Genomic DNA, 27,704 nt, shown 5'->3' on the forward strand with positions numbered 1-27,704 from the left:
TATTTTTTAAAGTTATCCTTGTTACAATTATGGTAAATCTACTCTATTATTACTCTATCTAAAAAAAGAAAATAAATTAATTATAACATGAGCAATTAGCATGACCAAACTACCCCTACAACAGTAAAAACCATAACGAAAAGACGAAAAAGCCCCTGTAGCGAACGAATACAGACAACTGCTGAATAACTGCCACCCGACACATAGCCTTCCAGCGCGTATGGTTTTTTCCTATAAATTGAAACCCAAATCCAGTGGCTTCTTCAGCAAATTGGAATTTCTCAATTTGTATAAGAAAAAAAAGAATGGGGGTTAATAGTTGTAATAGAGTAGAAAGTTTGTGTTGCCATGAAAGTAGTAGTATAAGAATGAGTTCAAATGAAGTGGTAATGCCAATGCCATCAATGGAGATACACAGTGTTTGTTTACCTCCTAAAAAAAGCACCTTTCAAAAACTAAAGCAGAGGCTTGGTGAGATCTTTTTCCCTGATGATCCTCTTTACAGATTCAAGAACCAAACATGGTCTAATAAACTCCTTCTGGCTCTCCAATTTTTGTTTCCTATTTTTCAATGGGGTCCCAATTATGATTTGAAGCTCTTCAGGTCTGATATCATCTCTGGTCTCACCATTGCTAGCCTCTCTATCCCTCAGGTATTCTAAACACCATATACATATGTATAACTTTATGTATGTTTGCAGACTTCACATTTATGTGTTAAATTGCATAAAGTTTTGAACTTTATGTTTCAAACTGAAATTTTCAGTTTTCTAATGTGTAAATCTGCGAAATTTAGAGGCCTGGGTGTCACATCGGAAATGGAGAAAGAGAGTGACGGAGTTATATTAGTAAAGAGCGTTTTTACTATATATGTAGACGTGTTTAAAAGGGTGTGAGGTCTAAGGAATGAGATTTGGGTAAAACCGAATAATATTTATGGTATTAGATCAGACTGTTATGAAATTGAGAGGACTAGTGTAACATTCTAGTTCGGAGGGCGCGGTATCAGGGTGGAAGACAAAAGGCCTAATCACATCGGAAATTGGGAAGAAATTGGGAAGAAGTGATTAGGTTATATTAGGAAAACGTGTTTCAAATACATGTAAACACTTTTAAAAACTGCCTGTCAATTTGCACCCAGCAGCCCTTTTATGTGAAGATAGGAGGGCTGAACCATCCTTCTCAAGGGGGTTTTCTGAAGCCGGGGTGCTGGAGCACTCCCGGGCCACCCCTGGTTATGAGATTTGGACCAAAGCGACCAATTTTTACGCCTAGATGGTGTATTCCTATGTTTATGAGGACAGTGAAAATGGTTGTTTTGTATACTTTTTTATTCATGAGCTTGAATAGAGAAATTAGAGTGTGATCTTTGGCCTTTTTTGTTGATTATTGGACTGTCCTTGTTTTTTAATTGATTTAGTGAATTATATGCTTGATTTGTTGGGAACATGAAATTTTTTGTCTTAAAAAATCATGTGAACTTATTTAATAATTTTTTAGGAATTTTGATCTTACTGCCCCCAAAAAAAAGGAATAATTTACCTGGTTAGCTGATATGTTTTTCATGTGTTGCAGGGGATCAGTTATGCAAAACTTGCAAATTTACCACCAATAATCGGGCTATGTAAGAACAAAAGTTTAAAAGTGAAATCTTTTTAATGAAGAAATTGAAAGTGAAAATCAATAAATAATGGGTAAAATTGTTGGTGCAGATTCAAGCTTTGTACCTCCATTGATATACTCAATCCTTGGAAGCTCAAGACATCTTGCAGTTGGTCCAGTTTCAATAGCATCATTAGTAATGGGTTCTATGCTAAGTGAAGCTGTTTCACCTACACAAGATCAAATTCTCTACCTCAAATTAGCCTTCACTTCTACCTTCTTTGCTGGTCTTTTTCATGCTTCTCTTGGTTTACTTAGGTAACTATTATTTGATTGAAAAAAAAAAGTGAAAAGATCACTCCTTTCTTCTTCAGTTTGATGTGATTCTGTTTATTTGATTTCAGGTTGGGGTTTATTATTGATTTTCTATCAAGGGCTACTCTTGTTGGATTCATGGCTGGTGCTGCCATTATTGTCTCGCTTCAACAGCTTAAAGGATTGCTTGGGATTGTTCATTTCACTAGCAAGATGCAATTTGTCCCTGTCATGTCCTCTGTTTTCAGCCATAGAAATGAGGTATTGTCACGGAAATTTTCTATTTTAGGGTAATTTTTGGGGTCGGATTCTTGAAAATTGGACTGGTTTTGATGTGCAGTGGTCCTGGGAAACTATTCTTATGGGGATCTTTTTTCTGCTGTTTTTGTTGACAACAAGGCATATTGTAAGCATCTCTTTTCATTTCATTGTATCAAATTTAAAGTACAGATCATATGAAACGATTATGACACGATAACTCGTTTTGACACAGAGCATGAGGAAACCAAAGCTGTTCTGGATATCAGCAGCTGCACCATTAACATCAGTGATCATCTCAACCCTTGTACTTTTCTGCTTCAAATCAAAGATTCATGGCATCTCATTCGTAAGAATCAAACCTTTTATGTTGCTTATTGTAAACCAGAATCAATCTATTCAACTTACTGAATTTGATTCTTTATTTTCAATAAACAGATTGGTCATTTACCAAAGGGCCTGAATCCACCTTCAGCTAATATGCTTTTCTTCGACGGTTCTTATTTGCCACTCGCAATCAGAACTGGCATTGTCACTGGAATCTTATCCCTCACTGTAAGTTTCTCTATATTTGAACAAAACCAAAAACACACAAGTTTAAATTAGTTTTTCATCTTCATTTTGATTATGATTTGCTAGGAAGGAATCGCGGTGGGAAGAACGTTTGCTTCGATGAATAACTACCAAGTTGATGGCAACAAAGAAATGATGGCTATTGGTGTAATGAACATGGCTGGTTCTTGTACTTCATGCTTTGTCACAACAGGTAATGATCCGGATTTTCGTCCGAAAACATTCTCACTACTTCATCAATGATAGAACTTGCAAACTGAACTTTTCAAAAACGTTTTCAGGGTCTTTTTCGCGGTCTGCAGTCAATTACAATGCTGGAGCAAAGACAGCAGTTTCAAATATAGTCATGGCTTCTGCAGTGCTTGTGACTCTGCTGTTTCTCATGCCACTGTTTTACTACACTCCTAATGTGATCTTGGCTGCCATTATTATAACAGCTGTAATCGGACTAATTGATTATCGTTCCGCATTCCAATTGTGGAAAGTCGACAAGCTCGATTTCATGGCCTGTGTGTGCTCCTTCTTTGGAGTCCTGTTTATCTCAGTACCTCTAGGCCTTGCCATAGCGGTAGGCTCATCGTTTTTCGCTGAAAATGTTACTCTTTACGTAAAGTATGAATGATTGTATTTGTTTCTAACATGACTGCTTTCACAGGTTGGAATATCAATTTTCAAAATACTGCTACATGTCACCAGACCAAATACAGTGGTTATGGGAAACATCCCCGGAACTCATATATACCAAAGTCTCAATAGATATAGAGAAGCTCTACGAGTTCCATCGTTTCTTGTCATCGCGATTGAGTCCCCTATCTACTTTGCAAATTCTACTTACCTTCAAGAAAGGTCAGTCTACATTTCATCCTTAAAAACTCAGTACATGATCGAATATCGTAGTTTCGTGCTGCTGAACTTTGACATGTGTAATGCAGGATACTAAGATGGGTCCGCGAAGAAGAAGAGTGGATTAAAGCGAACAACGAAAGCACATTGAAATGCGTAATTTTGGACATGACAGGTACTTTCACTTCACCTAACTGCTATAAAAATGTAGGAACTTAGCATATGAAATGTAACAAATTTTTGTGTGGATTTCAGCTGTGACAGCCATAGATACAAGTGGTATCGATTTACTATGCGAACTACGAAAAACGATGGAGAAACGAACGCTTCAGGTACGACAAAACCGAGTTGAGATGAGTACTAATTTGGCTGTAAATTTTTGAATTCATAACATGATTAGTGTATTACTTATTGTGCAGCTTGTGCTGGCAAATCCTGCAGCAAGTGTGATGGAAAAACTAGAACAATCAAAAATATTGGATTCATTTGGATTAAATGGGCTGTATCTGACAGTAGCAGAAGCAGTAGCTGATATTTCAACATTTTGGAAATCTCAACCTTGACTTTAGGATTATTACTTTAGGAAGAGGTGTTTGTAAGAAGATAGGATAGTTTTGGGGAAAAGCAAGAAGGCAACAGAAAAAAGTAATGTTGTTTTGGGGGTTTCCTGTATGAAAAGAAAGCATAGCTCTTGCAAGAAGAGATTTTGGAGTTGTATCAAAGTATGTTCACATTTGACTTGCATTTTGGTGCTGAGTTTCATGAGACTATTTTAGAATTAGTAGTTTATTCAGATACATCATTATCCAAATTAATTGCAATCTATAATTAAACTAAATTTTGAGTGCACAGACAAAACAAAACCAAGGAAATGAGCAGAAAAGACAGACCAATTGAACGACAAAAGACAACCATACTTGAAAAGCTGTCACATGATACTCTTGACAGACAAGATTCTAATTTCTACTGGTAGCTCCATCTCTAGGGAACCGAGATCAATTATTCCTTAGAGCTCATAGTTTAAAAACGGGTCTACCCAATCGAAAACGTATTTTATGGCCCTATATAGTAAAGAGAGATGTTTAAAATAAAATTAGAAGTTTTGAACACTTTAGAAGTTTTGATTTGTTGTAGGATGCACCACCAGTTCAGTAGCAGATCGTTACACTCAGGGCGGAACCAAAGGGGGTCGGGGCGGGAATTTTGTTTAAAATAATTTTCGAGCACTCCTATCCAGGAGTGAATGAGAGAAAAAGCGGCTCGTATAAGAATAGCAATTGAATATGTGTCATAATTATGTTAACCTAATTGGTTAGTGATTTCATGTGTTTCTAGTTCACATGTAAGTTTACTGTTTTATGTCGTTTTGGAGTAACAAGCTAATCACAATCATCTAAAAGTCCGCTCATATATCATGTTTGGTCATATGATGTGTTTTCAAGTCATATGCAAAAACATGGAAGGTTCATGTCTGCAATCAATGATTGTAACTTTATTATATTTACTAGTTAAATTGATATATAAACACGTGAGAGAATATAATAATAATTTCAAATATTTGTAACATTTTCGAGTTAACATGTCAACCATAATCCAACTCAAAAATTTATATATCAGTTTTGTGTCTAGACTCCAACATTATAATTATATGTAGATTTCATGTACTGTCACTTTGGCTGAACTATGGGGACTATGGGCTGAGACTAGCGTGAGAAAAAGGATTTCGGAAAGTCATGGTAGAAGTGGATTCGAATGTGGTATTAAAGTTGTTAATTGATGAGGTGAATCGTCACCACCCTTATTTATGGATCATTGAGCGGTGCAAAGAATTGAGAGATAGAAATTGGACCTTAACACTCAAGCATATATATAGGGAAAGTAACTTAGCAGCCGATTGGTTGGCGAATTTCGCAACAGTGGGTTTTCAAGAGTTTGATACACCCATGTAGGCCTCCAGAAAACACTCAATGCAGATTGCCAGGGTTCGGCTATTAGCAGAACTGTTCGTTGCTAATTTTTATTTTTTTTTCCCTCCCTTTTTTTCTTCCTGGGCCTAGTGTCTTCCATGTAAACCAAACAAACAAAAAAAAAAATCGCTGATGAGATGATTTTAAGTTAAGTTGTGATTCATTCGAGATTTCCTTCACTGGTTATGCTAATTATACTGCACAGTATTATTTTATTTTATTTTTCCATTATAACAAAAATGAATAAACGATATCCAACCAGCTCTAGTATTTCTATGCCAAATTGGAGATATCTCTAACCTTTCCCATTTCTAAAGCGAATTTGGCACAATTGAGCATTTTGTATTACTATTATTCTTATAATGATTATGTTGTATTTTAATTTCTTATGTTGTATTTGAATGTCTACATTGCGAAATTAACAACTCAATTAATGCATAATATTATTAATTACAATTTTGTTTCATTTATATGATATTTTATATAATATGTAATTGAGTATTGTTATATTTTGGGTACATTGTAATAATAATGATATAATAAATAAAAATAGTATATGGAATAAGGATATGCGGAGAATATTCTATTTATAGTGGAAAATAGAATTGTTGATTAGAATGAAAAGTAGAATACAGTACACTTTACTTTAGAATGTGGGTTGGGGAATGCCCTCAAAATCTAATTCATCCAAAAGTACTAAAATTGAATCATTTTTCACTTTGAAATACGAGATGGCATATAATTAGACATTGGACTCCGCCGTACCCAACAGACTTAAATAAAAAAAAAAGGAAATTTACGCAGAAATTCACTTTTAAAAAACTATTTACAACTATATCAAGTTATAATTTTGAAATGTTGAATGTAAACACAATTCAATCAATACAGTTCACAAAATGTCATTTATCTCAAATTTTCGTCAATGAGATATAACTTTTTGTCAATGCTATTTTTGTTCTTTATTTTTATTTTTTTTTGATAGAAAAGGAAAAGAAAAACGAACAACAACAAACTAACCAGGAATTAGCCTAGGGAAGCTAACCCCAATTCTATCTTCTAAGAGAAGAGGAGAGATGAAACTAGGGGAAACAGGAAGGGTAGTAACGCCTAACGTCCCTTCATGGTCCGCCGCCGCCAAGCGATCAGTAACACGATTCTGCTCTCTAAAAATGTGTCTGAACTCTACGAACTCAAAGGAGGAGCAAAGCCTTTTAATAGCTTTGATGAGGTTGCGACTGTTAAGACCCATAGAATGATTCTCAGAAATCATTTTGATTGCTTCCAAATTATCAGACTCCACAGAGAGCCTCTTAACACCCAGCCTTTTAGCAAGATTGATTTCAGTAAGAATAGCCCAGAGCTCCGCAGAAAAGGAAGAACCCAACCCTAAATTCTGGGAGAACCCAGAAAGCCAGGCGCCCCCTGCATCTCTAAGCACACCTCCAGCCGCAATCTTACCGTTACTGAGACAGGAACCATCAGTATTCAGCTTCACAACCCCCTCTCTTGGCCTGCTCCATCCCACGAGATGGACATCACAACACTGAGAGGCTCTGGCAAGGGACTCTCCTTTGAAACTATCGATAATAGAGAAAAGTTTTTTCGAGAAGAAATTAGCTAAGTTTGTCATAAAAACAGTTTTATCTCCAAAAATCTCCTCGTTCCTCCATTTCCAAACTTGGTGACAGATAATAGCAAAGAAAATGTCACCATGCTCCATGTATGGAAGCAACTTTCCTCTAACACCATCAGAGAACCAGTCGACCTCAGGATGTGCCATGAAGGAAGAGAAAATATGGTGTGGGAGAATTTTCCTCTAAACCTCTTTACTATTAGAGCAATCTCTAAGAGCATGGCACAAAGTCTCAACATGGCCTCTGCATCTACTGCAAGCTCCAGAATCAGCCAAGTGCCTTCTGTGCCTATCCGAATTAGTAAGAAGCCTGTCCTTAACGCCCAGCCACAGGAAACTCCTAATACGGAAAGGAACTTTAAGGGTCCAAATCGACTTCCACACATCCGAGGGAGGATCAGATCTAAAGAGAGAGAAAGCTTCAAAGGCCGATTTGCAAGAATAAACTCCATTGTTAGTCAGCGCCCAGCAGTGCCTATCCAAGTCTTCCTCTTGATTACTCACCTTCACTCCCCGCATTCTAAGGAGAGTCTCAAGGCTAAAGAAAGTATCAAACTTTGACCAGATCCAGTCCCCTTCCGAGTCAACCACATCGGCAATCCTCCAGTTGCGTATATCACTAGGCGGGGGGAAGAACACACCTCAATTAACGGTTTATCCCCAATCAAGTTATCAAACCAGAAACTAATGGACTTACCATTCCCCACCTCCAGGCCAACTCCCGAGCAGAACTCATCAAACACAGCACTAAGTCCTTTCCAGAGGAAGGAACAATTAGCAACTCTCTCTTTCGGGCCCCCGAAGATTTTGTCTTTCCGATACTTACCACAAAGGAGGCGAACCCAAAGAGAGGAGGGGTTTTGCCACATACGCCAAAGGAGTTTCATTAATAAAACTTTATTATTGTCCTTTGCTTTCCTAATACCCAGACCCCCCAGAATCTTTAGGCTGGCAAACCTCACTCCAAGGCACAAGATGGATCTTCCTGCCCTCCGCAGCTTCCCCCCACAGGAACCTACGGTTAATCTTGTCAAGATCATTAAGCACAGGATCCAGAAGCTTACAAGCCTGCATGATGTGATTGGGAGCAGCACAATTAACAGATTGAATTAACGTGAGGCGGCCAGCGAGAGACAGAGTCTTGGCTTTCCAAGTGGCACACTTCGAATTAGCTTTATCCAAAGTCTCTTTGAAGGAGCCTTTAGACACACGCTCACTGTGGAGGGGAACGCCCAGATACTTCCCAAGAGAATCAGTAAGAGGAATACCTGAGAGATCACTTAATCTCTTACAGACTCTCTGATTCATATTCTTAGAGCACATCATCCTAGATTTCTGGATATTAAGCTTCTGCCCAGAGGCCGAACAAAAACAATCCAGAATATCCATAATGACTCTCAACTGCTCCTCATTACCCTCAAGAAAGATAAGGACATCATCTGCAAAGAATAAGTGAGTCACCTGGGGACAGAAGCTGTTGATCGCCACAGGGTGGAAACTCCCATTATCAATCGCATCCTGAATCAGGTGAGAGAGCCTCTCCATAGCAATAACAAAAAGGAAAGGGCTCATAGGATCCCCCTGACGGATTCCTCTGCCCGGGGAAAATTCCTCCGACATATCCCCATTGACCATAACTTGAAACACAGGAGAAGAAATACATACCTTAATTAAACTTCTCCAGCTGTCCGGGATTCTAGCTCTCTCAAGGCTCTCCATCAAGAAATCCCAATTAATTCGATCATAGGCCTTCTCTAAATCCAGCTTCAGAGCCACAATGCCTTTCCTCCCCTTCCTAATCTTCATCGTGTGGACCATCTCTTGGGCGATCACCACATTATCCATCATTTGTCTACCAGGCACAAAGCTACCCTGATTCTGACAAATGATCGCATGAAGAATGCCACGGATTCTATTGGCCACAATCTTTGTAACAGTTTTGTAAAGAACATTACAAAGACTGATAGGTCTCATATGCAAAAAGGAAGAAGGCTTGTCAATCTTAGGAATCAGAACTAGGAGGGTTCTATTAACCAGCTCAATATCCTTCGAACCACTGAACACCCCCAAGATAAAATTATAGATGCCTTCCTTCACGACATCCCAATGCTTATGGTAAAAGCCCGCCGGAAGACCATCAATCCTAGGAGCTTTAGAAGCCCCAATGCTGAAGATAGATTGGTCAATCTCTTTTCGGGAAATAGGTTGAAAGGCCTCCTGACTACAATCCTCACTGATTAAAGGAAATGTAGCAATAGAGTGAGCCCTCTCCAAAAGAACAGGTTCCTCTTTGAACAGCTCTCTGTAGAAATCCAGGGCTAAGTTCCGAATAACCTCATCTTCATAAACCCAATCACCATTAGAATCCTTAATGGCCTCAATTCTATTTCTCTGCCTTCTGATCAGGGTACAGAGATGGAAGTATTTGGTATTACGATCCCCATCTCTAATCCAGGACTTCCGAGACTTCTGGAACCAAAGGAACTCCTCCTGCCTAAGCACAGCCTCCAGCTCCTTCTGAAGGGTTCTGAGGAGGCCCTCAAGGCTATGATCAAACCTCCCCTCCAACCTGCGTTGAATGCCCTCCATCCTCTTTAATAACTTGTTCTTCCTTCTGATAATATGCCCAAACACATTCCTATTCCACCCCTGCACCTTATTCCTGAACCCTTCAGCAGCTTGCAGTACATACAAATGAGGTCTCCAACTCTCATGAACGAACTCTTTAAACTTAGGATGGGACTCCCAAGCCAACTGATACCGGAACGGTCTCTTACCCCTAGGATGCTTACCTCTCAAAAGTCTAAACAAAATAGGACAATGATCCGAATGACGGAACGGGAGGTTCAACACAGAGCACTCGGGGAAGGAAGTTAGAGCTAAAACATTAGCGTAGACTTTGTCCAATCGAACAAAAGTATTATTACGCTTCCAAGTGAATTTATGACCAGAAGCCCCCAGATCGGAAAGCCCACATAAATCCATACTATTCTTGTGATGCAGACAGCGATTAACATAATGATTGGATCCCCCTCTCTGATCACTCATAAAGGCGATATCATTAAAGTCACCCGCCACAAACCAGGGCTCCGAAATGCTGACACTCATAGAATAGAGAACCTCCCAGAGCCGTTTTCGATTAGACAAGATAGGGTCAGCATACACAAGGGTAATCAAAAAGGGAGTATTGCCGAAAATACTCACTTTACAATGAATGAACTGCTTATCCATGCTAAGAATATCAAAATGAATCTGATCTGGCCTCCAAAAAAGCCAAATCCCCCCAACCCGGCCAGTTGCCTCCGATCTAACACAGTGCCAGTTCTTAAACTTCTTAACCACCTCATCTGCATTCTCACCACTAATCTTAGTTTCCAAAAGAGCAAAACAAGATGGATTAAACTGCTTAATAAGATCATCAATATGGATACGGGTAGCCTTGCTAGCCGCACCCCCTAACATTCTAAAATAACAAATCCATAGAAAGGAGGACAACTGACCACACCCCTACCCTAAGCCAGGTATTTACTAGGGGCTCTTGAGAGCCTTACCGAGGTACCCACAGGCCCCCTCTTATCTGGAAACGCCAAAGTGTTAAGGCCACTTTTTTGTTTTCCTTTAAGCTTTTTCATATTAGTTTTGTTAACTCCCATAGATTTCCCAATCCCAGGATCAATACCAGGAACAGGAATACTAACCTCATTTGATTTCTTCATCCTTCTAGCTGCAAGGGTCAGGTCCCCCCCTGGGCTTCATCCTTAGAGACAAAAAACGGGTTCACAGATTCAACCACCTTCTCGACTGGATCTACAGACTCCAATCCTGGAATACTCTGATCCATATGATTCTCATCTTGGTCCGACTCTTGAACTTCCTCAATCATCAGGGCCCCAAATCTGGACCCAGGCAAGGCTACTGAAGAAACCCCAGCCTCCTTTCTAGCTTTGAGGACATGCTTCTCCTTGACATTTGGAATAATAGTAGCTTTAGGAGAAAGGGACTTAGAATTTGTGTTGATATCAGGAGGACGATTGTGAACCACTGCAGGTTGATTCTTACGTCTAGCGGGCCTCTTTGCCACCATCCAGGGACCAAAGTTCCCTTCATACCCATGGTTCCCTCCAGTAATCCGCACACTACTCTCAACCCTCTCTATAACAACCCTCTCCCTTTTAGGGCAACCCTCCTGAGAATGACCATACATGCCACAATCATAACAGATGTTATGTAAACCTTCATACTCAATAAAGAACACTTTATCCTGAATACATAACTTTGAAAGTAAAGGTTTAGCCAGATCAACATCTATACATACCCTAGCAAACTTACCCCTAATGGCCCTAATTGTAGTCTTGTCCACATGGTAGACCTTACCAACCAAACCTCCTATTTTACTCAGAAAGTTTTCACTGTAGTACTCAATGGGAAGGCCCGGGAATCTTACCCAAGTCAAGATCCTGTTAACCGAACAGTCGTGAGGATTAAAATTAGGAACCCAAGGCCTTAAGGCCAAAACATGATTGGAAATGATATATGGGCCTCCCTTGATAACCGAATTATAATCCTCAACCCTAGTAAATTTAATGACATAGTAGTCATTTTCCAGGTCAGTAATACTGACTTTACCTTTCCTTGCCCACTGCGCTTGTATTCTTTGGGCAAAATAGTTAAAACTAATTCGCTTACCTAGGACAGTAACAATCAAAGACACCTTCCACTTCTCTCTAAGCTCACGCTTCTCTGCAGCGGAAAGTCTAATGACCGGACAGAGAGGATCCTCCTGGCCATTATCTTCCTCATCAGAATCCGAGAACATATCATCAGAATCTCCCACCATTAAAACTTCCTCTAAAATCGGCTCTTCCTCAGCCACCCCCATGACCGTGTCCTTCCAAGAGTTTTTACCAATCTCGCTCATCTGAACCCTAGGTCTGGGGGAGACCGTCTTCCCATGAGCTACTCCTACAACACCCACCCTTCCCGAATTATTAGAAACATCCAGACCCGAGGCAGCCTGCCTCCCCGTCGTAGCCCCTGCCTGCCCTTCACAGCCCGGAGGAGAGGATCCCGCGCAAGGCACTGCGCCGACAGCCCCAACCCACTGCCCGGCCGAGGAGCCGGCAGTGCCCGGCACTATCGGCGCATAGCCCTGCGCCAGGCACCCCCCGCCCCACTTCTCCCCCCGAGATTGGGGGAGCCTTACCCCCGGCATCAGAAAACCCAGCCGCCCGTATCTCCCATTGATCCGCACCCAGCCGCGACAACCTTGCCGAATCTGCCGCCTGTGGATCGCAAAGATCCGTCCCCAGCCGCACGGGCGGCGCCCGCGAGAACCCTGCCGACGCACCATCCATGCCCACGAGATCCCTACCGACGCCCCTGGATTCCCCTGCCTCCACCCCGCCAAGCGCCCTGCCCCGGTCTACACTAGGCGCACGCTCGCCACCAACAAAACCTGCCTCACCCTTCTCGCCCCAAACCACCAGGCCGCCGCCCCCTTCCTTGCCGCAAATCCCCTCCAGATCCGACCCCCCCTTGCCGGCCACAACCCCCCTCTCCCTAGATCTATCCCTAACACGCTTTACCATGAACCCTAGCCGAGAGAGAGAGAGAGGAGATAGATCTAAAAGAGAGAAAAAGATCTAAAAGAGAGAAATAGATCTAAAAGAGAGAAGATAGATCTAAAAGAGAGAAAAAAAGCTCTAAAAGAGAGAAATAGATCTGAGAGAGAGAAGATAGATCTCAAAATTCTCCATCTCCATAAAAATTCTTCACCATGACAACAGATCTGAGAGAGAGAAGACAGATCTGAAAAAGAGAAGATAGATCTAAAAGAGAGAGAAAGATCTAAAAGAGAAGAGATAGATCTCAAAACTCTCAATCTTCATAAAAATTCTTCACCATGACAACAGATCTGAGAGAGAGAAGACAGATCTATTTGTCTATTTGTTCTTTATTTAGTTTAGTGTGTTATTTTTTATCTCAAATATGATATGATTTTTATAAATATTACTTTTAAGAAAAGGCTCAATACATCATGAGCGAAAAGAATTTGTTCAAAAAGCTTGATTAGTCCCCTGAGTTTACATGGTACTTTTTAACCTCCTAAACTTATTTAAAATAATCTATTTGCCACCTGAATTTATCTAAAGTGGCCTATTGGCCTCCTGAAATTGCTTATAGTGTTCCTGAAGTTGTTTAAAATGATATACATTTAAATTTGTCTAAATATGTAAAAAAATTAAAACTTAAAAAATAAAGGTCTAATTCGTGAATCATTAAAAAAAATTAACTTTCTGTTTTGTATATATTTTTTTGGATATGTTTATGGCATCGTTATACATTTAGGGACTTAATCATAACAATTTAAGCAAATTTAGGGAGCTAACAAAATATAATGTAAGATTCAGGGATCAATCAAATTTGCTGGACAAGTTCAGATGAGAACAGATGTATTAAGCCTTCTTAAAGCATTACAATTACATGCAATTATAGAGTGTTTAGTGGGAGGAAGAATTTATATTGCTAGCAAAATTTAATTTTTTTTTATTGTTGTAGAATGAGCATATAGAACTCTAAGTTTAATGTTTGAGGAAATGAACCACAAGGCTGAGTTCAGACAGAAGCAAGGTTATAAGAGATTAGATAAAGAAGTCATTAATGAGATATAGAAAAGGGATCAAAGTATTTGATTTTTATCATAATGTCTATACAAATGTAAGGAAACTCAAATTTGATGATATCTTTTGTAAAAATAAATCTACAAACAAATTTCTTAAAATGGATAGACAATGCTATGAATTTCAATTTGATTGTTTATATATATATATATACAATGAAGGTTAAACGCTAAAAAACTGAACAAACAAAAAATTACACATAATTAAGGCAGCCGGAAACTGAACAATTAGAAAAAATCAATAAATAAAATATCATGAATGTCTGCAGGGGACACAGCACACTCGTGATGACCCAAAAGAAGACTTTGCATAGTTTACTATTCAATTCATTGCTCGGTTACCCTCTCTGTAGGAATGGGAGATCGTAATATCCTAGGCCATGCAGTGACGAATAATCCAAGTATAGGGATGATGCACCTCAACCAAATTATTCATAAAATCAACCACCACCTACTACCAAGCTCAATGATCAACCTCTGAATCTCTTTCTTCCAAGTCAAGTTAAGCCCGTATAATAAACCCCAGAGTTCCACAAAAGTCATGCGTACAAACCCCAATGTTTACAGTGAAATCTCTTGATAACCACGTACCCGTTGTATCTCTCAAAACACCTCAGATTGAGACTCATTCTAGATTTCCTTTACAAACACCATCTGTATTTAATTTGATCCAACCACTATTTGGAGGTTGCCATTTAATCCATACTATTGTACTACTCATGCGGACACTTTTACTATTAAGAGAGAACGCAAGGGTGCATTCCTTGTCTTAGCGAGAATAAACTGGGCCCTATACCAACAATAAGCATACCCTTAAAAACTCGCTTGTTCCTCCACTTCTAAGTCCACCCAAGAGTCAAAGCATACCCTTAATAACATGTTTCATTCAGGTTGAGTAATTGAGCAAATTATTATATACCGTTGAGTATTTAACAAAATATTACTCAACCAAATTATTATATACCTTTGATATTATGGACTGGTGCACAGGGCATAGCCAGGATTTCAATTGAGTGAGATCAAAATAGTATAAAATGTATAAACATGCATCAAAATGCTATACAATTTTATAAATATAATTTATATAATATATCAAAAAAATTCAAAATAGATTCCAGCAGGGTCAATTGATCCCACTGAATACATGGTACTTACGCTCAAGAGCGTAAGTCTTCTTCGAATAGTTTCAACTAGTTCCCAACAACCATGAAATCAACTACCATACTGCAAAATAACAAACCACAAATTCACCCTCCTAAACCAATGATTGAAACACAAAAAAAGAACTCGGAATTCTTTCTTTGCATTTACCATGTTGAATAGCTGGGAAATTAATAATAATAATAGTAAAAGATAAAGGAATCTACAATAAGAATTGAACCTATAAGTGTTAGCTGACCAACCCTACTAGGAATCTAAAGACATGAATGAGGAACTACTATTCTTCAATTTTATGATTACATGTAAACTCAAAAAATATCATATTCAAATTAAGGCACTCAACCAGAAGATAAAATCAGAAGAATAACATGCTTCACCTTTAACGCCAAGAATTGTACATTCAGAGGTGCTCCAACAGCTCATCGTTTACGCAACGTGTCCATTTTATGGAGCCATTCTATACCCTTACCTCCAGCTATGCAACCACTTACATATACTTATTCTTTGTACCATGTTTTGGATTTGATATTTCAAAAGCCGAATCTGTGATATCCGAATTTAGCAAATGCAGTCCCCAATTGAATATTGCTCCTGCCTGTTATGTTTTCCTTGTCCATTAAACATCTGCAGGGAAAAATTATCAAAGATCAATGTTTCCCATTATAACAGAAATATGAAATAAGACGTCTGCAATCTACTGACCAAGAAGTTCTGTTCCTCAGTCTTTTAGCAATAGCATACTTGTTTGTAAGCACTGACATTCTACAATCAAATGCCTAGGCTACCAATTTATTTTACTAAGAGATAGCATGTTATGGCCCGAAGTTTAAGATCGAGTTATGGGCCGATTGTTTACTAGACTCCAATCTAAATTGGGTCTCTTCTTCTTCATTTCTGCCTTTGGAACCTACGTTGCTAATAGATGAGGACCATTAGAGAGAACCTCAGATCTCTGTAACTTTTTTGTGAAAAGGAACTGAACTGCTGTCCCCTTCAAACTTCATTATATAAAAGAAATAAAAATACAACTGCCAGCCAAAAGAAACTGCCAATAACTAACTAAAGTTACAGCAGTACTTAAAACTAAAACACACCAAAATAAATCCACTCCCCCCACACACAAATTAAAGTTAAATAAATAACAGCCTTATTACAATTCCTTGCGTCTATAACATAGACCTCTGATTTTGGATGAGCTAAGGTTCATAAACAAATAAATACCACCATGGTGTGTGTCACAAATGAATATCCACCCGGCATTGAACCTACAATAAAAAAATTAAGCAACAAGGACACAAAACAAGATGCCAACACCAATGTCGAAAAACTTAGAAAGCAAAATATATGTCAGTGTAGCATCAACTGCGGAGGCATAACTTTGGAAGCTGTCTACTAGATGAGGAAGAGCTATTATCATCGTAAACAACAATGCAATAACAGAGAATTAAAAACCATGAAATCAGAAAACAAGACCAAACTTAAATATGAAATAATTACAAAGAAAGTGTTTTAATTTAGCATTGCATAAATTCAGCCACATAATTTTCTATTGGACCATTTTTTAGAAATTCCTTCATAATAAAAAAATCAAACATTAAAATAATCAAAATACACTTCCAAAAAATAACAATAACATCCAGAAGAACTTTCAAACCCACCAATTCCAATCGGTTGAACAGGAAATTAACCATTTAATATAGCACATCCATTGATGTGTCCAGTTGAACCAAGTTCTGTTGACATAACTGAAAGGTGAAGCCCGAGGGCAATGCATAACTCATTAACCAAACAATAGGACATGTGGAGATTATTATGCAGATGCACCCAATTGAGGAACAACTTGGTTTAGTCATGGCCCTGACACTAGACACAAAACTTACCAGCAGAGCAACCGTTCACATCTTAAGTTAATTCTTTGGTTTGGACAACAGAAGATCACAGTAATATTTTGCATGAACTATATCCCCCAAAAGGAAATCACATAAAGGCAGATTTAGAGTAAAAGAATTCAACTCCCTTGAGCATTTTAAGATACATGAAAATAAATTCTTACTTGAGCGGTATCGTGTGATTGGAATCTCTCGGAGTTCACGTCTAATGCACAAATATTCACCAAGCAATGCCATCACTGCAAGGCCAGTACCATTCACAACCCACCATGTTATTGACAAAGGCCAACCTCCATATATAATGCATATAAAGAGATGGAGGATGTAAAGTGTTGCAGAAAAATCTAAGCACTTTTTTGCCCTCTCAATCAAGTAAAGCATACATCCAGCTCTGCATAGACCAAATGAACAAAGCACATGAAAGTTAAACATAAAATAAAAATCTCAAACTAGGAATAAACAAAGACATGAATAAAATCTGCAAAAAAGAATAAAAATTGTTCTTCAACATCCAATTAGGTAAGCAAATTTACAGCTTCAGAGTTCAAACTAAGGTCAATAAAAAACATCAATCAAATTGAAATAGGTCGCATCTCCTAGGAGAAGGCCAGAATGACTGCTCAAGATCTCACTAAACATAAAACACAAGAACTTGATTATCCTACTCTCACTACTCAATTCCTTTTTATAAAAAATACCATGTCTTGACTAAATAAACCAAATTACAAATAAGCATAACATGAACATCATTTACTCAGATCTGAAAAGAGTGTAGAATTTCTCCATCCATTCCTAATAATGATTAGGATATTGAAAGAAGATAGTCAATTAACATATATGCGACAACAAAAACTAACTAATAATATGAAGTAGCTGCCAAACAAAAAATTATGGGACAAAAGAATACAGAGGCAAGACACTAAAACACAAAATTGAGGTTTCAGTTGAAAGAAGTAAAATTGATAAAACATTTACCCAGCGACGGAGCTGAAAAGAAAGGAGGCAATGACACACCAGCCAGTAACGGTAGAGGTAGTGATAGCAGCGAAATCAAAGAAATAGACTAGACTCATGCGAGAGACTCGCGTCCCAACAAGAATCGATAGGAATAAACCAAGCGTAAGATAGTACAGGCATTGAAGGCACACTATCTGGGCAACAATCAGCCATGGATCCCATACAACTGTACCATAGAACATGACTAACCCTAAATTAGCTCTTAACCTAAACTCTCTACAGATCAATCCCTTAAAATGAACTTTGTTCCCCTAACTCCATCAAAATCAAACAATTTCGCCCAATTTGCAGCTTAATAACATACGAAGAACAAAATGTTGCTCAGCGATTCTTTTCCGAATTATCAAGTGAAATTATGAAGATGAATAGTTAACGGATCCGATCCAAAAATGGGTACCTATCGATGAAACTGAAATAGCAACAAACAAAAAACAAACAGAAGTAGAAATTTAAAAAGAAACAAAGAGATAAACCCTAGAATTGAATCGAGAGAAATAGAAAATGGAAGTCCAAAAAGAAAATTGAAGAAGAAAAGAGTAATCAAAGGCGAATCGAATAAAGCAAAGGCGTCAATGGAAAATTTTATTATTCTGTTATTAAGAAGCTTTTATTCGTGGCAACACACAAAAATTCTTTTGTTTTTTTTTTTGAGAAATTCATATGTTTTTAATACTTAAATCTTCAACTTTTTATTATCAAAAAATACTAAAAGCAAATAAACTATGCTAATAAATGTTCTAGATGTCAATTTTATTTTATTTTTTTAATAGAAGTCAATTTTACATACTTTGTTTAAGTGTGTGCATTAAATAAGCCAAATTAATTTTGGGCTAATTTGAAAAAAAAAAATCAAAACTTTTCCAGTTTCACGTTTTAAAAGATCGATCCTTATGGTACACAATAAAAGAATAGATATAGTATGTTATGTTATGTTAGCAAAACAAAAAAAAAATTACTACTCCAGTAAGTTTTGTTGACATGGCAAAAAATAATTTTGTATAAAAAAAATAATCTTTTTTAACATTTTGTAGTGAGAATTCATTTTTATATTTTTTTCACGCTTTTTATTCTCCATTTTCCTCTTCCTTTTCTTTTTCTTATTCTTCTTCTTCAATTTGGATCTAGAATTCCTTTATGGAGTGTGAATATCCGAAAGAAGTAATAATGGTGATATAAATTTACAGTTTTGATGGAGAGGAATTCAAAAAACGTGTAAAGCTTCATACCTTAAGACGAAGGACACATTTTTTAAAACCCAAAGCTACTTGCTTGTATTTTCCTTCTTAGCTTATGAAACCTCATCAACGACCTTTCATTCTTTCTCATTGCGTGAGATACTTAGGAAAAGTGAATACTTCTAGAAATTCCATGTGGAGAAAGAAGAAGATGAAGAAGGAAGAGAAAAAAATATTTAAAAAATGAATTCCGACTTGCCAAAGCGTCTATAAAAAAAAAATATGTATGTCTCAAAAAGCTTCTAACTGCCTTAACAGAATTAGGTGGGGTAATTTCATAATTATTTCTACCTTGGTCGAGTCTACCTTAATGTCATGGTTTGACACTTTATGACCTAAAACTATTGATTCATGAACCATAAACTAGCATTTCTCTCACTTTAGTACTAGATTTGTGTCCTGGCACTATTTAAGTACTAATTCCAAATTATGAAGGCAAATATCATGTTTTCCTCAAAAAGGAAAAGTCATAAATGAAAAACTTTAATAAGTTTTCAATCATATCATCAAATATTGTCATCATACACCTCTAAAAGGTAGCATGGAAGTTACATAGTCCAAAACGCATTCTTCAGTAACCAAAGGTTCCATAGGAGCATGTAAATGTTGTTTTCTCTTCGTCGCTAGCCGTGACTGGAATTTTCACTGAATATTACATTTAAGGGTAATATTATGTTTTGAATAAAAAAATATCTAATTCATTCTATCTTATTCCACCAACTAGATAACAAAAATGGCAATTTGTGTTATACATCACTTCATTGGGTTCCAGTTTTTCTCCTTCTGGTTCTTTTTGCAGCAACGGTAACATTTTCTTCAGCTTCACCTGTCTCAGAATGCTGCTCATTTGGAACAGCTTTTGAAGAATTTATCTTTGGAACAGTTTTTGAAGAATTTATCTGACTCCTTAATCGCAATATTTCGCCCTTGGCGGATGCCAAACCTTCTTCCAGTTTCTTAGCTTTCTTCTCCAAACTCTCCCTTTCCTGGCCAAGCCTCAACACCATGTTATGAGCATCTTCCATATTTTCTTGGGCCTCTTTAGATGCGTACTTATGCTCCGTAAGCGACTTGTAAAGCACCTGTTTATCATCTTCAAGACTAGATATCCTAGAATTTGCTATCTCTAGCTCTCCAGAAAGCATTAATGCATTTCGGTTCATCTCATCCAGTGACTTCGTAGCATCTTCTAAATCTATTTCCATAGACTTTCTTGCTTCCCTGTCCTTCAACATCTGCTTCTCCAGGTTTTCTAACTCTTCATTCAAGGAAGAAACTACCTTTTTATCTTCTCTTAGTTCATTGGCTGTGACTTCAACCTTATTATAGGCATCTACCAACTCCTTCTGCACACTAGCATGATTTTCCGTCACTGTTGCAAGTTCAACAGACATAATCTGCAGATCCTCCTTAGATTTCTTTAGTTGTTCCTTAACTGCTATAAGCTCACCGCTTAACACTTCACCGCTCCGTTTTGCCTCCTGAAGGCTCTTTTGTGTCATTTCTATAACTTCAGTAAACTCGGCCTGAGCTCTAGAAACTTCAGCTTCGAGCTCAGTGCACCTATATTTTGACTGTTCAAGTTCTTTTGCGAGATCAGACGCCTCGTTTCTGAACTTCTCAAGAGCTTCCCGAGTGCTTTGAAGTTCATGTTTCAAATTCATTACTTGGTTCACTTCTGCTTCAAGCACTTTCCTCAAATCTTCTCTTTCTTGGGTTAACGTTGTGATGATTCCCTGGTTTCCACTCACTTCATTAAGAGCACGCTTAAGCTTTGCCTCCAGTTGGTCAATTTCGTCTTCTCTTTCTCTCAACAGCTTTGCATTCGCAGAAACCGCCTGTTCGGAGGATGACTTCAAAGCATTGTACTCTGCCTGAGAAGCAGCAAGCTTCCTGTTAGATTCATCCCTCGCAAATGTTAAAGAACTCACTGCTGAATTCAATTCATCCACAGCAGATTTCTTCAGCTCAAGTTCCTTTTTTATTTCTAGGACTTCATCTATTAACACTTCAATTTCTTTATGAGCCTTTTCCAGTTCTTCCTTTGTTTCCTTGTAGGTAAAATTTAAGTTTTTCATCTCCAATTCCTTTTCAGCAACCGAAGAGCTGAGGTTTTGAACATCATTTTCCTTATCTTTGAGCTCCAAACTAAGCAAGTTAATCTTATCTTGTAAGACTTCAACAAAGTTGAGTTTTTCCTTCAGTTCTTGTTCAAGATATCTCTTTTCTTCAATAGCCTTCGAGAGGTTGATTTCTAGACCATCTTTTTGAACATTGAGTCCCTCGATTATTCTTTTCTCATTTTTCAGCTCCTGTCCCAGGCCTGTAATTGTACTATTAGCTGAGCTAAGTTGATTCACTAGGATCTGCTGCTCTTCCTTTGCCTTCCCGAGCTGCTTTCTCCGTTCTTCTTGTTCATTCAATAGTTTTGCCTCAAAGTTCTTCGCCAAGGACACTATGGCAGCGTCCTTGTCTTTCAGTTGGGCAGTCATCTGTGCATTCCAACAGTTTCATTTGTAAGATGTACAGATAGAAATAGAGAGACACTTTAACAAAAACAGAATGTTGAACATCAAAACGTATAAAAATGAGTGTAAATTTTGAATTCTTCAAAGGCTAAAACAGGTTGCTCCTTCAATTTCGAAAAGTATCATATAGAAACCTGTGGTTGTACAAAAGGAAGACAAATAAGATCAGCATTGGCTTACATATTCTAATGTTGCTTCTGTAGCTTTCTTCTCTTTGGTAGCCAATGCGTAGAATGCACCAAGCACACCGGTACTAAATATGCCAAGACCATTCAAGAGAGACAGAAAGGGATTTGGTGGTGTATATTTTTGAATTGCTAGCTGTCCAAAAGCACAGCTCAATTTAGATCAGTTCAAATCTTAAAATACCAAATGTTATTAGTATGAATAATTAGTAAATGAAGCAGGGATTGAGACCTCCGGTTTCTGGTTATCCAGTGCCTTAAGTTCACTTTCACCTGATAGAAAATAAATAAATGTTTAAGCAGTTACCAAATGAATTGATATAGATGTGATGTGAAAAGCGATAATAGCAAACAGTAAATAAATCTGTAGGACATACATTTAATCATGCATAGATATAATATAACATGTCATATGTCGCTCTATGCAATCTTTGCAGTTGTTAAAGGCGCGCCTCACTCAAGGCTCAAGGTAGTGAGCCTTGATTGCAGAAAGCGAGGCCCTGTTTAAAAGGCTCTCGCCTTGTGCGCCTCGGAGCCTGAATGCAAGGTTTTTTTTTACTGTTTTGTGTAAAACAAATGTTTGACTAATCTCAAACACTAAAAAAAAAAAAAAAGGGCGGCCCGGTCGCATTACGCGTCCCCGCTGAGCGAGGGTCCGGGGAGGGGTCCCACCACAAGGGTGTATTGGGGGCAAGCCTTCCCTTGCCAATTTAATTGGCAAGAGGCCGCTCCTAAGACTCGAACCCGTGACCTCTGGTCACACGGCAACAACGTTTTACCGTTGCGCCAAGGCTCGCCCTCTACTAATCTCAAACACTAATCTAATTTAAATAAGATTAATCTTAACCCTTGATCTAAATAAGAATATCAAGACCCATAACCAAATATAAAAAGACTAGAAAGGGATTAAGAGCAGTCACATGAAGAAGAGTCTCCTCTGCTCCACTCAAACAGAAACAAACAGAAGAACACAATAAAGAAGAGTGACAATGAATGGTTATTAGTTTAGTAGCAATATTTAGGTACTTAGGTTAAGACGTTAAGTATATGTTAATGTCTCTATAAAGTATGAATTTAACTTGGTGTTTATGACATTTATGATTTAGTATGTGGTTTTGTTTTGTTTGTGTGGTCATAAGCATAGTTGTGAAAGGCCATCGCCTGAGGCGAGAGGCGACCCAGGCGTTCCTTCCCCCGCCTTCTTCACTGGAAGGCGGGCGTTATTCAGAAGGTGACCGCCTGGCCGCCGAAGGCGAGAGGCGGTCGCCTTCTGAACTTAGGTGGTTACTTACAGTTTTTAAAAAAAAAACAAAAATCAGAAAGAAAGAAATATGAAAGGGATTTTAGGTTAAAGACATCGGAACCTTTGGAAGGATGGAAGAAAAAAAAGCAAAATAACCACAACAGCACCGATCCATCCACACAGAAACTTCCTCTCCACCAACCAACGGCACTGATCGACATAAACAGGTACTGTCTCTGTTCTCCTTTCTTTTGTTTTTGTTTCTAATACTCTTATCTGTTCTCATTTCTTTTATTTTTCTTTCTATAATCTTCTATTCTATTTTTCTTTTTTTCATCTTCATCCTACTGTTATGCTGCCCAAATTTCTACTTTTTATTTATGATTTATGACTTATGCAAGTGTTATGCTGCCCAAATTTTGTGATTTGTGTTATTATTACTAAGTTATGAAAGTTTAGGTGAAGTTTATGAAAGTGTGTGAAAGTTTATGCTAATGCTACTGTTATGAAAGTTTATGAAAGTTTATGCTACTATTATGAAAGTGTGTGAAAGTTTATGCAAGTTTATGCTACTGTTATGCAAGTTTATGAAATTGTGTTAACTGAAAATGTGTGAAAGTGTTTGCAACTCTATGGAAGTTTGTGAAAATGTATGAAAGTGAATGAATAGTAGCTTACAAGTGTAATTTTCCAAATTTGCAGGCGTTTGGACATGAGTATTAGTAATTCTAATACATCGAAAGCGACAACAAGAACGAATCCTTGTTGGAAGTATGTGCAAGAGGTCAAGGCAGGGAAGTATGATGGCATTGAGCTTGATGATGACGTTTGATATGTTATTAGGAATTAGGATCTTAGTATTAGACTAGAAGTTTTATTTTGTTTTACAACTTTAGAATATAAACTAGTCAATTTGAGTTATGGTTTTATTTTTTGTTTTTTTCTAATTTGTTTGTCGCCTCAAGTGCGATCGCCTCTCGCTTCGCTTCGAGGCGATATTTTGCCCTTATCGCCTCGACTCGCCTTTCGCCTTTCACAACTATGGTCATAAGTATGTTTTTTTGGTTTATGCCGCAACTAGTAAAAGAGTATGTATTTTTTCTTTTCGTGCGCCTCGTGTTCCTCAAGTGCGCGTTGCATTGCGCCTTGAGCCTTAGGCTCCTGGACCCCTTAGCGCCTTAGTGCGCCTTGCGCCTTTAACAACTATTAACTTAGTTACAAAATAAAGATATCCTTGTACTATGCATAATGCATCTCATATGTTCCTTTCCTTATCTCATTATTATTAAATAACCCAATAATAAGTGAAATTTGGAAGAAAAAAATAAAAAGGGAAAGGCGTTTTGAGGATGTATATTTTTTTAAAGGAATAACATAAATAGCATAATTTTCATATATACGTACAGAGGTTCATTCAGCATCAAGTAATGAGTCTTTTATCATGCTATAAGCAGTAAGAGCTAGAAAGTTTTACAAACCATACACTTCAGTCAACAAGTTTCCAGTCAATTGTTATTATTAGGTGAGGAATTATTTTTCTGAAACTAAAGGCAAAGCTTTGTACGGTAACATGTTTTACTTGAAAAAGAAAAAATATATTATTCACCAAAAACTCTCATTACATCCTCATACAAATAATTTAAATTTGATTAGTAACTATAAAAAAAAAAAAAGGGAACACAACCATTTGAAGTGCTGAAAATATGAAATCTCTACCAAAGATTGTTTTCAGATTAATAATATCAGTCTTCTACTTTTTTAGTTCACCAATTACTTTGATAGAACCCGTTTGAGTTTGTGGAGCCTAATGGTTTGCTTTATGCATTATTGGCTGAATCATTAGCGGGAGTTTGAGGGCACAGCACCATTTCTCATCCTCTATTATTGACTGAATCGTTGGTGGGAGCCTAATCTAATGGTTTGCTTTTTTAGTGGATGAGACATTTTAATAAGAAAACCACCTATGACATAGATGTGACTATATGTAACTTATTTACTGCTTAGATTTGTCTTTGATCACTATTTTATTCCCCTAAGACATACCACAAACCATTCTGATGTTATGCACACTCTCAAAAGCTCCATACTTGAGTGAATTAAGACTAAATTTGTGGTACATTATCAACCTATTTTGTTCTCTTTCCCACTTTAAACTTCTAAACCCAAAACCTGAGTAAATAAGAACCAAGAACACTCACTCTAAGCCCTAAGGAAGCAACCGAGACCATATATGGATGAAATACATGTTCATTTGACCTAAAATTAGCAGCCTATGCAACAATAACAATATTTCTAAATTCAACATTCCATTAAGGTTGCATTATCAGTTCTTGATGAAATCATTCATACCCTATACCAGCAAGAAGTACATAAAACTTGAAAAGGGCAAAAACATAGTCATAAAACGTGAAAACCCCATAATCACAAAATACAAACGATAAGAGAAGAAAAAGGAAACTCACTAGTAACCAAAGTTTCAAGAGCTCTAGCCCTGAGTTGCAAGAAGGGAAGAACAGAAATACCGACAAGGAGAACCGCTCTCTTCTTGCTAAAAACGATGTCGCTTGGATCATCTTGACGCGTACAAGTAACTACGGAGGGCATTTTCCTTCTCTTGGTCTCCACATTATAGTTCTTTCCATAGGAGAAAATAAGATGAGAATTAGAAGCGAAAGAAGACATAGATGAAGATGAAGAGGGATAGTGATAGTGATTTTGAAGGAGAGTATGAGAGCTTCCAATTGCAAAACCCATGGCTTGGGTTTTGGTGTTGTTGAATTTGAGTTGAGTTTCAGATAAAGATGGAATTGGAAGCGCAAAAGAAAAGAGGAAAATTCTAATTGGTCTTGGATTCTGAACCATGGCGATTTTTTTTTTTACTTTTGTTTTCTTTTTTCTTTTTTCTTTTTGGAAGCTTTATTAAGTTTTAAATAGTCCAGTCAAAATACCATATCACATAATTGTCCTTCTCGCCCCCATGTAAAATAATGTTGGATGAAAATTAAAATTACTTTCAATTTATTTTATTAATTTTAAAAGTAAAAAAAATAATTGAGAAAAAGTAAAAATATTTAAGAAGGATTAAAAACCATAAAACACCACTAAAATAATAATAAAGGGAAAATCGAGTAAATTATAAGTAAATCAAAGAAGAGTAGTTCAGTTTGGTACATCTCTGAAACCAAAGATAGAGGGTTGTGAGTTCGGCACATCCTTTTATAACAAAAATCATAAAAAAATAAAAAAAAAGTAAAATATAGGTTATATTTCACAAGATTGTGAAAACCACTAAGCGCTAGTTGGACGAACAAGACCTTCAATGATTAATCGGAAATTAATCAGATTTATATTTTTATTTGTTAATTATATTTTTTTTTTGTAAGAATGGAAGGCATACAAGTCTGGGCAAGCAAACAGAAAACAAAAACGAAAGCAAGAAAGCGAGAAGATAAAAACTGAGCTAGATACTGATCATTCTAGCCGAAGTTCGGCCAGTCCGATCCGCATAAAGAATATCCTGGATGGCTGCAGGAGGCGCACCACACTCGTGATGACCCAAGGTGAAAGAGCTTGCGAAATTTGCCATCCAGTCAGCTGCTTTGTTTCCTTCCCTGTAAGTATGAGTGAAACGAACTAGCCAATTACGATCCCGAATCTCTTGACATCCGCGGATTAACCATCCTAGAGGATGGTGAGCACTCGAACTACTAGTCATAAATATAAGAGCGGGGCTTGAGTCTAATTCAACAACAACTTTCTTATATCCCCGGTTCCACGCCATCTTTTAATCAAAATAAAGCCCCCATAGCTAGGCTAGGAAGGCAGTACAGATTCCAAGGTTAACAACAAACCCTCCTAACCAATTTCCATTTCCATCTCTAAGAACACCTTTCGCGCTCCATGGCCCGGGTTTCCTTTACTGGCGCCATCCGTGTTCATCTTAACCCAATCCCCGTCAGGTGGCCTCCAACAGATCCATCTCTCCTCTTTCCCTCTCATGCCAGAAGTCGAGATTAAATTAATAGCCACATAGTACTCCCGTGCTCGTCCTACAATGAACTCCGAATCCAACTCTGAACCTCCTCTACTGTCAAAAATTCTATTATTCCTGGTTTTCCAGATCCACCAGATTGCAAACCCGAAAATCATATTCCATTGCAGCCCAAGCACATCGGTGTGAGTATTAATATTCACTGTTAGCCAATATTCACACGATAAGGCAAAGAAACTATTTCGCACCGTCGTAGGCACAAGATTCAGCCAAATCTTCTTCGCATGTTCACAATCCCGTAGAATATGGAGGGTAGATTCAACTTGCCCACAAACATCACACGGCAGATCGTTCGAAATCTTTCGTCGAACCGTATTTTCGTTACACAGTATCCCATTGTGTTTCGCTAGCCAAATGAAATACCGAATTCTTTCCGGAGCCGCAACCTTCCAGCAGTTCGCCCAAGAGCTATCATTTCCCTCAGCGCTGTACTGGTTACAGACTCTGCGGTAGCCAGAACTGATCAAGTAATCCCATGAGTTGGTTCCTCTCCACGACCAGCAATCCACTTCTTCCATTTGCGGA

General features: G+C 37.8%; 3 protein-coding genes across 4 annotated transcripts; 1 reads left to right on the forward strand and 2 right to left on the reverse strand.

Annotated features, from left to right (window-relative positions):
• The first annotated feature begins 258 nt into the window (after positions 1-258).
• Positions 259-4,361, forward strand: LOC136224128 (probable sulfate transporter 3.4). Of its 2 annotated transcripts, none has more exons than XM_066012384.1 (13): positions 259-653; positions 1,576-1,624; positions 1,713-1,920; positions 2,007-2,178; positions 2,258-2,323; positions 2,411-2,524; positions 2,614-2,730; positions 2,815-2,941; positions 3,030-3,316; positions 3,404-3,594; positions 3,681-3,766; positions 3,847-3,923; positions 4,011-4,361. In XM_066012384.1, the coding sequence occupies exons 1-13, from the start codon at positions 306-308 to the stop codon at positions 4,152-4,154; spliced, it is 1,986 nt and encodes a 661-aa protein (XP_065868456.1). In that variant the 5' UTR covers positions 259-305; the 3' UTR covers positions 4,155-4,361. The 2 variants fall into 2 exon arrangements, with proteins under 2 accessions (XP_065868456.1, XP_065868457.1); XM_066012385.1 differs by lacking the exon at positions 259-653 and adding an exon at positions 1,136-1,312.
• A 10,534-nt stretch (positions 4,362-14,895) lies between these two features.
• LOC136222288 (uncharacterized) lies at positions 14,896-18,582 on the reverse strand. Its single transcript, XM_066009876.1, has 3 exons — positions 17,896-18,582; positions 17,085-17,311; positions 14,896-15,655 (listed from the first exon to the last, which is right to left on the reverse strand). The coding sequence occupies exons 1-3, from the start codon at positions 18,117-18,119 to the stop codon at positions 15,648-15,650; spliced, it is 459 nt and encodes a 152-aa protein (XP_065865948.1). The 5' UTR covers positions 18,120-18,582; the 3' UTR covers positions 14,896-15,647.
• Positions 18,583-19,644: 1,062 nt separating this feature from the next.
• Positions 19,645-26,005, reverse strand: LOC136223288 (MAR-binding filament-like protein 1-1). Its single transcript, XM_066011216.1, has 4 exons — positions 25,591-26,005; positions 22,118-22,158; positions 21,881-22,021; positions 19,645-21,664 (listed from the first exon to the last, which is right to left on the reverse strand). Exons 1-4 carry the CDS (start codon positions 25,988-25,990, stop codon positions 19,931-19,933), a joined length of 2,316 nt encoding a protein of 771 aa, XP_065867288.1. The 5' UTR covers positions 25,991-26,005; the 3' UTR covers positions 19,645-19,930.
• Positions 26,006-27,704: the final 1,699 nt, after the last annotated feature.

This window comes from Euphorbia lathyris, chromosome 3 (genome assembly GCF_963576675.1).
Source record: "Euphorbia lathyris chromosome 3, ddEupLath1.1, whole genome shotgun sequence".
Lineage (NCBI taxonomy): Eukaryota > Viridiplantae > Streptophyta > Magnoliopsida > Malpighiales > Euphorbiaceae > Euphorbia > Euphorbia lathyris.

Excerpts from the sequence above, each read along its gene's own strand:
- LOC136224128 (XM_066012384.1), top strand. The coding sequence starts at position 306 with ATGGGGGTTAATAGTTGTAATAGAGTAGAAAGTTTGTGTTGCCATGAA. Across the intron at positions 654-1,575 it reads CTAGCCTCTCTATCCCTCAG|GGGATCAGTTATGCAAAACT; the intron begins GTATTCTAAACA and ends CATGTGTTGCAG. Across the intron at positions 1,625-1,712 it reads ACCACCAATAATCGGGCTAT|ATTCAAGCTTTGTACCTCCA; the intron begins GTAAGAACAAAA and ends TTGTTGGTGCAG.
- LOC136222288 (XM_066009876.1), bottom strand. The coding sequence starts at position 18,119 with ATGTTCTATGGTACAGTTGTATGGGATCCATGGCTGATTGTTGCCCAG. Across the intron at positions 17,312-17,895 it reads CTTTTCAGCTCCGTCGCTGG|AGCTGGATGTATGCTTTACT; the intron begins GTAAATGTTTTA and ends TGGTCTATGCAG.
- LOC136223288 (XM_066011216.1), bottom strand. The coding sequence starts at position 25,990 with ATGGTTCAGAATCCAAGACCAATTAGAATTTTCCTCTTTTCTTTTGCG. Across the intron at positions 22,022-22,117 it reads TGGATAACCAGAAACCGGAG|CTAGCAATTCAAAAATATAC; the intron begins GTCTCAATCCCT and ends GCTTTTGGACAG. Across the intron at positions 21,665-21,880 it reads CAGAAGCAACATTAGAATAT|ATGACTGCCCAACTGAAAGA; the intron begins GTAAGCCAATGC and ends TGGAATGCACAG.